Raw genomic sequence first — 14,815 nt, 5'->3', positions numbered from 1 at the left:
TTGTTGCTTTGCTGATGTTTGTTTGTATTGATGGGTAGATTATTTTATCCATATTGAGGACATGAAAAATCCTCGGATGAAAAACAAGTTAATCTAAGATTTAATCAATGCGTAAGATGACAGACATATTACGAGGCGTGCATTAATGGATTTTACAGTCGCCTGTTAATATCTCCTGTGACATGATAAGTGTATGAAATGTCTATACCAAATGGGCTATATTTTTTCATTTGACACTCCAAGTAAACAGTGGCACAAGCCAAGCGCAGTGGGATAGTGTTCACATAAGTAGATTACAGTAGTGGCTCAGCTTTATGTCCGGTAATGACTTTAGTCATCATTTAGGTCCTTTTAGCGTTTGTTTCCCCAACACAAATACAAATAAGCGTCTCGAAAATGATGAGTAGTGTGATCCATTGACTGTTGTAATGGAGATTTTGTTTAACGGTGGGATGAAATGACCCTGTGTTTGAGAGAAAGATGTGAAAAACCCAAGTCACGTTCAATTAACTCAGTCTAATTCTTTTAAAAGTCTAATCGAGGGAATAGGAGTTGCCTCTGAGGGACAGACGTACTATAATGGCACATTGTGGCGCCCACAGTAGGGCCTCTCATCTCTATTTTTTTGGAGAACGCCTACTTTTTGAGTACGCTTTGGCTCTTGAACCTGGATTTTTTCATATCTTTATTGTCTCGAATGCTCCACATCAAACAAACTCATTGGGTTTTAGTTATGTGTCACCTACTGACCACAACAGCTCCTCGTAAGGGTCAACCAGACATGAGAAGTTTTGGACAGCTGCAGTAATTCTCACGCCGGTCTAATTTGTTATGTTTGGCTTTTTCCATGTTGTTTTTTGGGCGTGTTTCACTGGAGGTAATTACCAACTTGAGTGAGGTCACTATTATTGGACATCGTAAATATTTGGATAGTCATTGTTTGAGAGACTCTACAAATTGCCCACATCCTTATATTTTCTTTACGGTACATTTCCAGCACTTTGCGCTGGACAAGAAAATAGTCCTTCGGTCAGTCCTGGGTTAAAAACGCAAAGCATATAGATTTTAAGATACTTTCCCTCCAAAATTCATCTATTCCTGAGAACATTGGTGAGGAGAATGAAAAAAATAATTGTGTTTGCTTTAGTAGCAGTCTCACATAAACTCCACTTTGCAGTTTATCATTAGCCTACTGATTATTTATCAAACAGAACATAAAAAACTAAATGAAATATGCAATTTTGCACTTGAATATGCATTTAGCTTGCTACTAAGTGTCAAAAATAAAACTTTAATGTTTGGCAAATGTTGCCAAACCTAGCTCTGAAAAACAAAAACATCTTAAAATTTTAGATACAGGAACTGCTGTTTTTCTGTTCAGTGTGCATCCGTGGTGTAACGGTACATGTATTTGTACCAAAACTTTTTGGTATTGCCTTTCGATTCAGTATGCAGATGTACTGAACAAATACAGTGTTATTTTACTCAATGCACGTGCAGAACTAGATTTGAAACCAATATTTATCTTTAATTTTTTTTAATGAATCAATATCGATTCTTAAATCCCAATATTGATCTTTAAGTCTATGCTGTTCCAGTTGATGCATGAATAAAACTTTGCGTTAACGCATGAATAAAAGCTTTGTGTACTTTTGATAAGAAACAAAGTGTTCCTTTTATTAGACAATTCACGAAAACAAGTTTCAGAGTACAAACTTCATATTACAATTTAGAAGTTAATGGAAAAACTGATTTATGTGCAATTAACGTGTTTACATTTTTATTTTATTTTTTAATTTTTTTGATTTATTGTATCTAAATATAAATAGCAGTTAAATTTAATCATGTGGACTCTGTTGTTAATTGTAAACTTTAATGCTATAGTAATGTGCAAGTAATAGGGCTCCCTATATAGCTTACAACATTAGCTGAGATAATCATAATTTAATTGAGCTAATGAGAGAAAATGTAATTAAAATTGAATTTATTCAAAGACAGATCCACAATTTGTTCCACTGTTAAATTAAAAAAAAAATAATAATAAAAAAATCCATGCACCAAAATGTACCAAACCATGACTTCAAAACTAAGGTACGTACTGAAACATAATTTGTGTGGGCTGTAACACCCCTAGTATGCATCAGATGAACTGAGGCTGTTACTGAGGTAGCAATAGTACAAACTCTTGTGGTCTCTGTGTGTAAATTCGTCCTCAGACACAATTCTAGAGGCCAGACCTCTCCTCCTGTCACTAACTGTCACGTCACACCACCGTCACCTTCCTGATTTCATCTGGTTGATCTGGAAGTCAGACGCTGGTTGTCTCCACAGACATGACCTTCAAGCCCTCCAGCATTCTGGAGATATCACCCGTTTCCTCCTATAATCCGAGTTCCCTGTGGAAAACTTTCTCCCTCCAGCTCCTCACAAGCCAGCAGTCTCTCAATGTGACCGACCTCCTGCGTCTGCCAGGAACAATAATCTAATGCACTGTCTGTCTAATCGCCAGCTTTGTAACCTCTGGCTTCCTGTAACTGCTGCACTGAGTGGTTTCTGGCCTTCACCCAACTCACAAACGTACACAAAACACACACAAACAAACACATAAATAAACCAAACGAAAGAAGCGGATTATTCATCCTTTACAGCCGATGTCGATCTTCTCCTCTGGGTTGCCCAGTGAATGACCTTTTCCCCCTGTGCTGGGCTGATGCAGGAGCTTCCATTGGTTCTCTCGTCTGGCAGGTGTTCAGAACCGGACAGTGGAGCGTCTGGCATCCAGCCTTGTTTTCTGTGTCCGTCATTACCGCTGCCACCACAGGCAAAGTGACACTTCGTGTTGTGTGCGAGTGACTTTGTGACAGAGACCGCTCTCTGCTCTCCTCCACGCATGCACCGGCTCTCAGGGTCCGATGTGATGGCCCTCGCCGCTCCAGTTTATCTCTCACTGCTAATAAGCTCATTCTCTGGCTGCAGACAGCAGCATTCACAGCTGAATGGAGACACTCCAGCACAGCTGCATGTCTCATGAAACTTTCACTTCACCAATGCTCAATATGTTTATGCAATAATAGTCAGTGACAGTTATATTTCCATTTATTTATTTTATTATTTAAGGGGACATCAGTAGAAGTCCTGGCTCATTTTATAGTTTAAACATGACAACACAGATCTAACATTTAACCTACAATAATCATAGAATTTAATATTCAAATATACTATGTTGAAATGTCCAGATCATGCGTAATTAAATAACTTGAAATTATAGGTAATTATGAACCCCCCCCCCCACCAAAAAAAAAAAATGAAATTGGATAGTAATGTCACAATGAAAAACAAAATAGAATAAATAATAAATTAATACATTTAAATAATAAACAAATAGAGCAATATACAATGCAACTTTTCTACTTATTTAAGGGTTAAATATGACTTTTTTTTCTTTCTCTTGCTTTTCTGATCTTTTAAATATTGTAAATATTGACAAGTCAAGACATTTTTTATTAATTTTTTTATTTTTTAATGACAATGAATATGCAGTGAAATTGGGGGTAAACAATGCAATGCAAAAAAAAAAGGCACATAACTTTTCTTTTATTTTGGGGTTAAACATGGCTTTTTTAAATAACACTTTTTTCCCCATCATCTAAAAAATATAAAAAATAACAACAAAACAAAATTTTTTTTTTTATAAATAAAAATACTTTAATTTTAATATTTAAAATTTTATATTTAAAGATACTTTTTGCAAAAAATATATATTTTGTCGAATGTTGTAGCGTGTAACTTTTCTTTTTATTTAGGAGTTAAACATGGCTTTTTAAATTTTATATTTAAAGATACTTTTAAACCCAAGTTGAATTCAGAATCCAAAGATACTTTTAAACCCAAGTTGAATTCAGAATCCACATGGTTAGATAATGCATGAAATGTTTGGTTTATTTCACCTTTTATTTTATTTATTTTTAATGGGAAATAATGCAGTTAAAAAAATAGATGAACTCTTTCTCTATAGTAAGTATATATATATATATCCTTTTGTGGATATGTTTACATAATATATTGTAATATTATAATATATTGTCACATATTTACATGTAAATATTGTGTTGTTAATTTTCTGCATTTCACTACAGACTATTCTACCATCATGCTAATATATCAGATATCAAATTTCAGATTTACAGACTGAAAATCAGTGAGACGTATACACCTATAAATTAGGAAATCTGACCCAAATTGATGCAATAATTCTTAATTCAGGGCTGTGGGTGACAAGGTTTGATTGAATATTCTGGATCAAATATAATTAAGAGCTCTTCAACCCCAGCACTGTGATATAAAGGCAAAAATCCAGCCATTTCTGCAGAAAAATCAGTGTATTGGGTGGCGAGTAGCGAAAGCATCGACTGTGTTTGGAGAGCCAATTGACTCATTTTCACCAGAGTAAGGTAATAGACCTGCTGCCACTTTTTCCGAGGTTTGCTAATAAAATTTTCATGACCTCCACTCGTTCTTTAACCTCTACAACAATAAAAAATACAGACAGATGAAAATAGGACTCCAGTCATCCTCTTCAGACCGGCGGATGCGTGTGGTGGAGGGTGACTGTCTGAAAAGACTGAATGCATTTCCATATAAAGACGGAGAGGCGCTTATTTAGATGTGCTTGACATTTTGGTGAGAGGGGAAGGTTAAGGGTGAGACCGATGGAATATTAATATCCATGGCTAACAAACCATTGCAGAATCTCACCGTGTCTAGACACTCACTTGGCTTTGGAAATGATGCACAGCCAAGGGTTCGAGAGGAATTAATGTGTGGAATATATTCAGTTGTCATTGGATAAACTCGATTAAGGGGCTTTTGTTAATCTTTGGACCTGTTTACATATGCATTAATTATTATTTATTTGTTTGTTTGCTCGTTTGTTTGTTTTATTGAATATACAGTTTAATCATATAGGTTTAAACATATGAATAACAAAGTGTGGTGTATGGGAATATTTTCATAAATGTCAGTCTTATTCTCATGCAAAGCTATAAAATCTTGGTTATGCATGTTCACAGTATGCTATACAACAGCCTGACCATTTTGATGCATGTATATTTTCAGTGTTATTGTATTATTATTATTATTATTATTATTGAGATAGTATTCTGTTTTTTTATTAATATTTGGAATGTTTCATTTTCATTTTACTTAAAGTTTTAGTAACAAAACAATATAAAATAAACAAAATTTAAATATATTTTTATTATAAAAAAAAAAAAAATAAATAAAAATAATGTTAAATTTAAATTCACTCAGTTAACTTTTATTTTAAGTAAAAAAAAAATGTTTAGTTTTTTTGTTAACTTTATATTTGCAGCATTTTTATATAATAAAAAATAGTGTTCTCTATTTAATGTTTTGAATATTTTTTAATTGTAAAGTTGTAGTAATTTTGTTTTGCTTCTAAAATACACCTAGATTGATTTTATTTTATTTTATTTTATTTTATTTTATTTTATTTTATTTTATTTTATTTTTTATTTTTTATTTTTTTTATTTAAATTAATTTTCTTTTATTTTATTTTTCATAAATACAAAATAGTGTTCTCTTTTTAATGTTTTGAATAATTTTTAATTGTAAAGTTGTAGTAATTTTGTTTTGTTTCTAAAATACACCTAGTTTTATTTTATTTTATTTTATTTTATTTTATTTTATTTTATTTTATTTAAATTCATTTTATTTTATTTTATTTTTCATAAATACAATTTAGCTAAATAAATAAATAAATAAATGAATAAATAAATACATACATACATACATACATAAAAACCTAATGAGGGCTTTTGTTTCCTATTCGGCATGACTAAGCGTTTCAAAGATGTTAGCTGACATGCTTTTTGTGGTCAATCTGTCAATATGTTTGATGAGAGTCCTGCCTTCAATCCTGCCTCCATTATTTGACAGGACCTTATTGTTCTACATTTTTTCAAGAATTGTAAATGACATCTGCACATATCGGACGTGTCAAGGGGTTGAGAAATAGAAAGACAGAGAGATGGAAATTAGATAAGGACAGCGAAAGAAACAAATGCACATCCACTCAACTCTTCTCTTATTCGATTAGCAGCAGACCTGAGCGCGGCCCGAGCCCAGACTGATTGATTGAATATGAATAATCGATTACAGCCATCGCTCTGATGTCACGGCTGTACTCTCACAGTCGCCCTGGTTTAAAACATTACGCTCATCTGTGGCTCAATTTGATTAGAGCGAGCCAGAGACCGGCTGCTTTATGTGAGATGTGAGGGAGAACCGTTGACTCACAGTGTGTTTCTTTGGTGCTCCACAGGAAGAAGAAGAAGAAGAAGAAGACGAGGAGAGAGCAGACAACGGGAGGAACGGCCGGATAGAGCCGGTGGGACGGGCAGATTCCTGTGTGGAATCAGCTTCACTCGAGTGAGTCCAAAAATGATTCGGGATCCGCTTTCTGTCTTTCTCACAACCAACAATATCTCACAAATCATCTCAGGGAGTTCACTGGAAAAAAAATAAAAAGCTACAAAACACAAAATGAGATACTGAGGAAAATGTACAGGCTGCCTTTTGATCAGTGGCTGTGAAGCAACAAAAAAGTATTTTAAAAGTAGTCCATACAACTAAAAATATGATGTATTTTTACAACAGATTGAAGTCTAACAAGTGTACTTGTTTTATTTTTTCGTATCATGTTTTAGATATTTTATTTTTCTTTTTATAACAGCTTAAGTAACATTTTTAGGTTAATTAAAAAGTGTGTCTCTCAACAGCATCAGCTCAACCAATGGCAAGAGTTTGGGGCGGAGCTATCATTTTTTGCCGACCAATGGCAGATGAGCTGTTAATTATATATATATATATATATATATATATATATATATATATATATATACATATATACATATATATATAATTTTGATAGTATTACTAAGAATATTCTACTGTTTTTATTTTTATTTTCAGTATTTAGTTACCATTGTAGTAATATTGTTTTGTTCTCAGTTTTATTTATCATTGTACAAATACATTTTCGGATGATCTAGCCTTCAGCTGTCTGGAAACGATGACAATTTAACAGACCGCAGCACCTCATCAGTTCATGTGCCCGATGTTTGTTGTCCTCTCTTCATCCCGTGTGTTCTTGCCATATGTTTCTCTCTCTCAGGTGTAGTGTGCGCTCCCTGACTGTTAAAAACCCAGAACCGGCCCACTGCAGGCCTCAATCTGATCCTAATCGCTTAATTGAAGTGTCTGTTTGGGTCCTCCATCGACCCGTGTGTCTTAATGGCCCCTGGGGTTATAGATGGACTCGTGCTGGGCTGGATCTAAACTAGCCTTAGCTTCCAGCTCATAGCTGCTCTGTCATGCTCGAAGCTTTTTATGTATTGCCTTTTCTTTGTTTGCTTGGTTCTTCTGTTTTGTTTCTCCTCTCATTGCCCTCATTTGTCAATGTCCCTAGTGAAATGTTGAAGCCGGTTGAGGTGTCCAATGTCGGTGGGCCGCTAGGAATCCATGTGGTGCCTTTCAGTGCCAGAGACAGAAGGTAAAGCTCTACAAAGCCACATTGTCTTCTTCGCTGAATTTATTTTATTCTTGTCAACTCATTCCATAGGCTGTGTTTTTTTAATCTTTTCCTTTCTTGCAGTGTTGTTCTTAAAGGGATAGTTTACCCCAAGATAAAAAATTTGCTGTTAATTTATTCTCCATCAGGCCATCCAAGATGGCCATAGGTGACTTTTTTCTTCAGTAGAAAAGTACAGAGTATTTTTAGCTGAAATCATGCTCTTTGGTGATTCATAAAAAGTCAATGGTGACCAGCACATCAGGCAACACAAAATTAATCCTCATGTCTTCTGATGATATATTGAGGTCTTATGAAGTGAAATGATTGGCCTGTGCAAGAAACTGAACATTATTTACAACATTATTACCTGTAATCCATTGACTTGCATTTTATGAATCATCAAGGACCACGGTTTCAGCTAAAAATCTTATTTACAGTTTTTCTGAAGAAAAAAAGTAATCTACATCTAAGATGACCTGAGGGTGAGTAAATTAACAGCAAATGTTCATCACTTCTTTAAGACTGACCTATTGTGTTTTCAAGTAGCTCTTGCCTGTAATCCTCAGTTGTGTCCTCTGCATCCTTCAGATTTCTCTCATATCTTGAGAAGCTTCCCTCAAGGTGTCTGTGCAGAAATTGACTTTTATTCCCTAGCATGTACCATCCATTTAAACTGGGTTTAATCATTCCTCAAGGACGTATTTACAGTATGGCTCTCTCTCGAGTGTGAACACACGTGGGACTTCTATAACTACATTCTCCAGCTGAATAATAAAAGCAAAGCTACAGAAGCTCAGATTCTGTATGAGGCCACAGAAAGAACAGAATGGGACTCTGCTAAACACTCTGCTCCCCTCCAGAAGGACAAAGGGGACGCGGGGCATGGCGACGAATAAATTAGGCAGCTTTATTGCAATAGGAAAAGCCTCAATCCGGCCAAGTCAATTCGTCTAAACTGCTTCACCCAATCTGACTAAAAGCTCATCCATATTATTGGTCATTCACGACATCCAAGGTCAGCTGTGGTAAGAAATGCAAAATGATAAAAGGAAGGTGCAAATGAATGAAAAAGTGTTCTATTTAAGTCAGTGACGACTATAGAGGGATTTTCAGAGAGCTGTTTATAAGCAGTAAAAATGCACTGTTTTCAGACTTAATTTGATTCTGGTTTATAAAAAAAAAAAAAAAAAAATTAATTAATTGTGCCACTGTGCCAGATTCTAAATAAATTGTATATCGTACATTTAAAAATAAATAATAATATTTATTATTAATTCTTCTTTTTTTTGTGATCAACTTTTTATTGTCTTTAGATTAACAAAATAACATCCATTATTAATTCTTCTTTTTTTTGTGATCAACTTTTTATTGTCTTTAGATTAACAAAATAACATCCATCTATTCAAAAAAACAAACAAACAAACAGGGAAGGGGGAGCAACAGACATGTTATCAATAATTTACAATCTGAAAGAGAAAAAAAAAATATATGGTCATTCCTTTATATCGTCCAATATTATTATTAATTCTTTAACATTTATTGCACAGCCTGCTATGAATATAATTAAAGTATGGGTGTCTGCATCTTTTCATAAATTGCCACATTTTTTCTGCTCACATTCTGTAGTAATTTGTCCTTGTCGTCTTGTCCTTGAATGAATCTCAGGCTTGTAAGTTGTCACACACCTGATACTTTAGTTAATAACTAATCAGAACTGTCAATTATACTCACCCAAACACAAAGGCACACTTCCACAGCAACACGTCTGTAACGACTTCATCAGCTCGTCTCGTGTGATTGGTGGGAGGTGTTGAATGTTAACTCATTAGCATCTTGATAGAGGGCACGGAGGTGACGGCAAGGGCTCAGAGTGTCAGCTTCTGAAATGACCAGCATCTTCTCTCTGCCAGCAGCGTGAGGCGCGTGACATCTCAGAAAATTACATAGACGCCGATTCCAGTAACAAGATCTCATCACATGACCAGCGTTCACAACAAACAAGGCAGGGTCTAATTGCTCGGCGTAAATGGATCCTGATTGCGCTGTTATTCAATTAAAGACCGTGGATAAGAACAGGTGGTCTCCTTCTAGCTGAGTCTTCTGGGCCACTCTGCTTATGCTAAAACACTCAGAAAGTGTCCAAGTCTGGTTTCACTCAATAAAACTAAAATGCTGGTTCAGATGCATGACATATATAATCCAAATGCTGTATATTTCTGAAATCTCTTTTACACTGCATCGTCAAGTAATATACTAAGGGGGACTTAATGTGTTGAATAGGCTAAATATCAATTAACATATTACAGCCAAAAGGTTCTTATTTTGATTAAAAAATGCATACTTTTAAATAAATACTCTGCCAGTGCTGAGATATAATAATCTTGCAAATTATTTAGGGCAGGTAGTATGCAAATTAGGAAACAGCCTTAAAGGTACGGCCAAACTAGACACATATATATGCATGCAAGTGCTGGCAAGAAGTGCAAAAAGTTCACATTTTATGTATTCTGACATGCAAATACACACACACCCACACACACACATATATGAAAGTTATATATATCAAAGTTATTGAAAAATAAAACACTAAAATGTATTTTAAATGGACCATTTTGTCTAAATAAATGATTAATAAAACTGTAAAATCTAAAATTAGATCTTAAAGTCCATAAAATGCTTTAAGTGAATTTAAGCGTTACAAAATTGTATAGCACAATATAAAGAATTGAAATTCATCTGGAGATTCGATTTCATATTGTGACCGATAAACAAAATTAAATTAAATTGCCAAAATTAAATCAAAATAAATTATTTTGCCTACGTAAATAAACAGAACTATAAAATAAATGTAAAAAAATGCAACATTAAAAAAAGAAATAAATTAAAATGCTAAAATTAAATGGCATCACTGCAATATAGTGCACAGTGCAAAAAAAAAGCATAATTATGTCAAGATCATTTAACAGAATTATTAAATTTTTAGCATTTTGAAAAATGAACCTTTAAGTGAAAAAATAAATGTAAATAAATAAAAAGGGAAATGCTAATACACAATTGCATATCTACTTGCAGATAAATTAATTAATTAACATTGATTTATTATACTGTAGGTTAATGATATATATTGCATCCTCATTGTTATTGTATTCTGTATTAATGTTTATCATTTATAGTTTATTTTGATCACAACAGAAACTAAAGAGCAAATTCTGTCGGCCATGTTTGTTTTGAACTCGTTTGGCACACTTAAACTTCAGTGTGACCGCACCTAGAGTCTCTGTTTAAACTAATGACTAATGAGCGTCTGCAGATTGTCCATCAGTCCGGCGGGAGCTGAACTAATCCTCGCTCTCCCCCACAGCTGCTTTACATCAAGATCATGAAGACATAGTGCTAGCTGTGTAATTACTTCACAAGACCACAGCCAAACCAATCACAGCTGTCTGCTACACAGTAAAGCAGAGTTTGAGCCACACATTCGTCCATCTGTCTGTTTCTCCAGCAGATTCAAAGTATTTATACCTTATTTGTTCTTTCACTCACATCACCTGCTGTTTCCTGCCTGCTGCCACCATCACAAAAAAAAAAAACACTAAACTGTACCTAAAATGTAACAAACACATAACACACTGAGGCCTCGGGGAGCGCAAGAGTAAGAGTTCGTAAGCTCTATATATATCAGTATCTCATTTGCTCTTTTTAAACCCATCAGATGCAACGCTGCATTTCACATGATTACGTCTCAGGGTTTGTAGATTGGGGCCGCAGCGCTCTGAATCTGAAACCACCGCAGGTCTGTGAGCGGTGCCAAAAAATCCATATGGCCAAAGTCAGCTTAAGTTCAGAAAGTCCTTTTTGATGTACTGAGTTGAAAGAAAGCTGCTAAGAGCAGTAAACTTTTCAAAAGTTCAAGATCAGTGGGATTTGTTTTCTTTTTTGCTTCTTTCTGGATTTGATAAAGGTGACACGGTGCCGTCAGTCACTAACTCTTATCCTTTCTTTAATCCTTTTTGAATATGAAATATATACAATGTTCTTGACGGTCTAATCTTTTCATGAAAGGATGCAGAGGACACACAGGTCTTGTATGTGATTGTAAAAATAGGATTTTTAGTTTTGTGTCTTACAGGCTTGATCACCATAGTTTCCACCAGAATAATGCTACTCATTCATTATTATTAATATTATTGTTATTATTATCATTATCATCATCATAATCATAATAATCATAATAATAACAATAATAATAGTATCATCATTATTATTATTATTATTATTATTATTATTATTATTATTATTATTATTATTATCATCATTATTATCGTTGTTGATGTTGATGGAGAAACTTTATAAAGAAGATACCATATTTTCTGTAAGTTTAGTAACTACTAGTGTGCATAATAATAATAATAATAATAATAATGGTAATTTAATTATTTGAATTAAAATATGTATATATTTATTTATTTGTGTTTAATTAAATATAATAATAACAAAATAAAAAAAAAAACAAAAAAAAAAAAAAAATAACAATAAAAAAAAAAAAAAAAACAAATGATAATTTAATCATTTGAATTTAATATATATTTGTGTGTGTGTTTTATTAAACACAAAATAATAATAATAATAATAATAACCAAACAAAATAAAAAAAAAAAAAAATACATATAAAAAATAAATAAAAAAAAAAAATAAAAATAAAAATATATATTTGTATATATGTATATACAGTCACTCTGAGCTACATATGTATTTATAATAACTACAACAGCAACAAAAAAACAAAAACAAAATAATAATAATGATAATAATCTGAAGACTGGTATTTTTTTTTAAGTTGTGTTTACCATGGTAAGTATTTGTGTCACTCTGAGCTACAGGGGCCTCACAGTATGTACAGCTTGCGTTACATTAAAAAATCCATTGATTTTAATTGCATAGTGCCATTAAATGGAAGATAACGGTGCGTTCTTTGCTAGCTCATGTCTGGCTGAAGCTGTGCGTCTGTGTCAGGCTCTGACAGTAATGTGTGGTGTAGCTGATCTGAGAACAGCGCTGACACTGAGCCCAATGTCACTAATATCTGCTGTGACTGTTCCAGGACGCTGGGTTTGTTAGTGAAGAGGCTGGAGAGGGGCGGGAAGGCGGAGCAGGAGGCTCTGTTCCAGGAGAACGACTGTATCGTCCGGATTAATAACGCAGACCTGCGCAACATCCGATTCGAACAGTAAGCCCCTCTCTGGAGGAGACGCAGAGACCCTCTTTATGCTTGATCCTTTCAACCTCTGTCCTTTCCACACTTTCCTGAGCTTTCAGTCATCCTCAGAGCTTTGAAAGTCTTGCCATTAGCCTTTCATCTCATCTCTCTCTAACTAAACAAAGCAAAACATCTCTGTTTAAAGTTTACAGAAGTTGTTCGTGGATCAGTCACAGAAGTAGAGGTTATTTTGAGGTTGATTACAAATCTGTCTTGATTTCCTTGAAGGTTCATGCAGTGTGATGATAATCTATTAAACTTTATCTTTTATAGCTCAAGACTTCCTCCTCAGTTCAAAATGTCTATTTATTGACATTAACCTGCAAAAACTTGTTTGAAATGTCTGCCATTATTAAATATATATATATACTCATGTCCACCCACAATCAGACATGAACTCTTTCCCACATTGAATTTTCCGGCTTTCTGTGTTTTCACTGTTATGCGATAGGAGGCGCTATTACACATCTTCTGAAAGGGTATTGCATGTCTAGATCAAAACACAGTGAAGAAGAAGCAGAAACAATTGATTGAGTGTGTAAGCAGATGCATATGTAAAATAATGTGATCATCAAACATTAAACAACATATGAATCAAAACTGACTAATGTTACCTAATGAAATGCCAACCTAGTAAATGGTTTAGGACTGAGCAAGCTTTGGCGGTGTTGATGAAAGCGATCGATCCTTCTGAATCCCATTCAGAACAATCCCTTTTTTCTTTCAAAATACACATAGCACCCTCATAAAAACACACAACAAAATATAAACTTGACAAAAAAAAAAAAAAACACTGTTGAGGAAAGAGTTAGGGCAGGAAAGAGTTTATATATATAAGAAAAAAAAGAGTTTATATCATATATATATTCTATATTAAAAAAAAAAACACCCACCTTTTTTTTTTTTGGAAGAGTTAGGGCAGGAAAGATATTATATATATATATCTATATATATATATATATATATATATAAAAATCTTCTGAACCAAAAAAAAAATAAGGTTTGGGTGTTTTTGATTCTTTGAAGTATATCGAGAATTGATTGAAATACTTATGAGCGAAATACTCATACTCAAAAAGAGAAAGTGCTGTTGAAATAAACTACTGATTTATTAACATTGAATGCATTAAAATGAAGTAACGAGAGCAACGTCACCCAATTCAATGAAATAAAAGTAAATTCTTGTCACTACAAATGAACTCAAGTAAGTATAAAAGTAGTCTTACTAAACTAGACCTTCAGAAGGTCTGGACCCTGTTGCAACTTCATCTTCAGTCATAATGAGTCCCAGAAATCCTGTAGAATTCAGAAAAACGCAAATTCAGTACACTTAAACCAAAATGCAATTTGGACTAGTGTCAGATGCGCAGTTTTGTTTACTACACTCATACTGGCTTGATGCTCACTGTGTTTTCAGCTTCTGCCACCTCAATATATGAGCACCTGAACACATGAAAATAATCTCTAGAACTGCTCTGAGAGTCACTTCATGAGCATTTTACCATTTCTTGTGTGAAAAGCTATCATCATATAATATACAAACAGAAACTCAAAGGTCTTCACAGCAACCTGTCAAAATAAAAGTTCTGTTTAACTTGAAGAAACTGTGACAGAAATATATTACTGAATGTAATGTTACTACTACTACTACTAATACAATTATTTTTAAATCATTATTTACAAGGAATACAGTATTTACCAGACTTTATTTATCAGAAAAATGTAAACACACAACAGCATTTCTGAATAAATAAACAAACAAATAGATAAATAGACAAACAAATACACAAATAAATAAATGAATAAATTAGTTTTTTTTTTAATAAAATCAATTATTTAGATATTTAAATTTCATGAACTAATGGAAAAAGAATATGGTAAAAATAAAAATGAATTTGAAAAAAAAACATTAAAATTAAATATTTGTTAAACTTTAATTGCTGGTAAATTGTGTAAGTTTCAC

At 33.5% G+C, this 14,815-nt stretch overlaps 1 protein-coding gene across 5 annotated transcripts in view; it reads left to right on the top strand.

Annotated features, from left to right (window-relative positions):
- The window catches only part of LOC109070279 (partitioning defective 3 homolog), a 455,709-nt gene that overhangs the window by 208,415 nt on the left and 232,479 nt on the right, over positions 1-14,815 (top strand). For all 5 annotated transcript variants that reach the window (XM_042751639.1, XM_042751638.1, XM_042751637.1 and 2 more), the window contains 3 exons: positions 6,345-6,451; positions 7,491-7,574; positions 12,697-12,822. In XM_042751639.1, the coding sequence (XP_042607573.1) occupies positions 6,345-6,451; positions 7,491-7,574; positions 12,697-12,822 (317 nt within the window). The remainder of the gene's footprint in view (positions 1-6,344; positions 6,452-7,490; positions 7,575-12,696; positions 12,823-14,815) is intronic.

Source organism: Cyprinus carpio, chromosome B24, assembly GCF_018340385.1.
Source record: "Cyprinus carpio isolate SPL01 chromosome B24, ASM1834038v1, whole genome shotgun sequence".
Lineage (NCBI taxonomy): Eukaryota > Metazoa > Chordata > Actinopteri > Cypriniformes > Cyprinidae > Cyprinus > Cyprinus carpio.
Note: the sequence above shows the minus strand (reverse complement) of the source record. Positions and strands in the feature narration are given on the sequence as shown.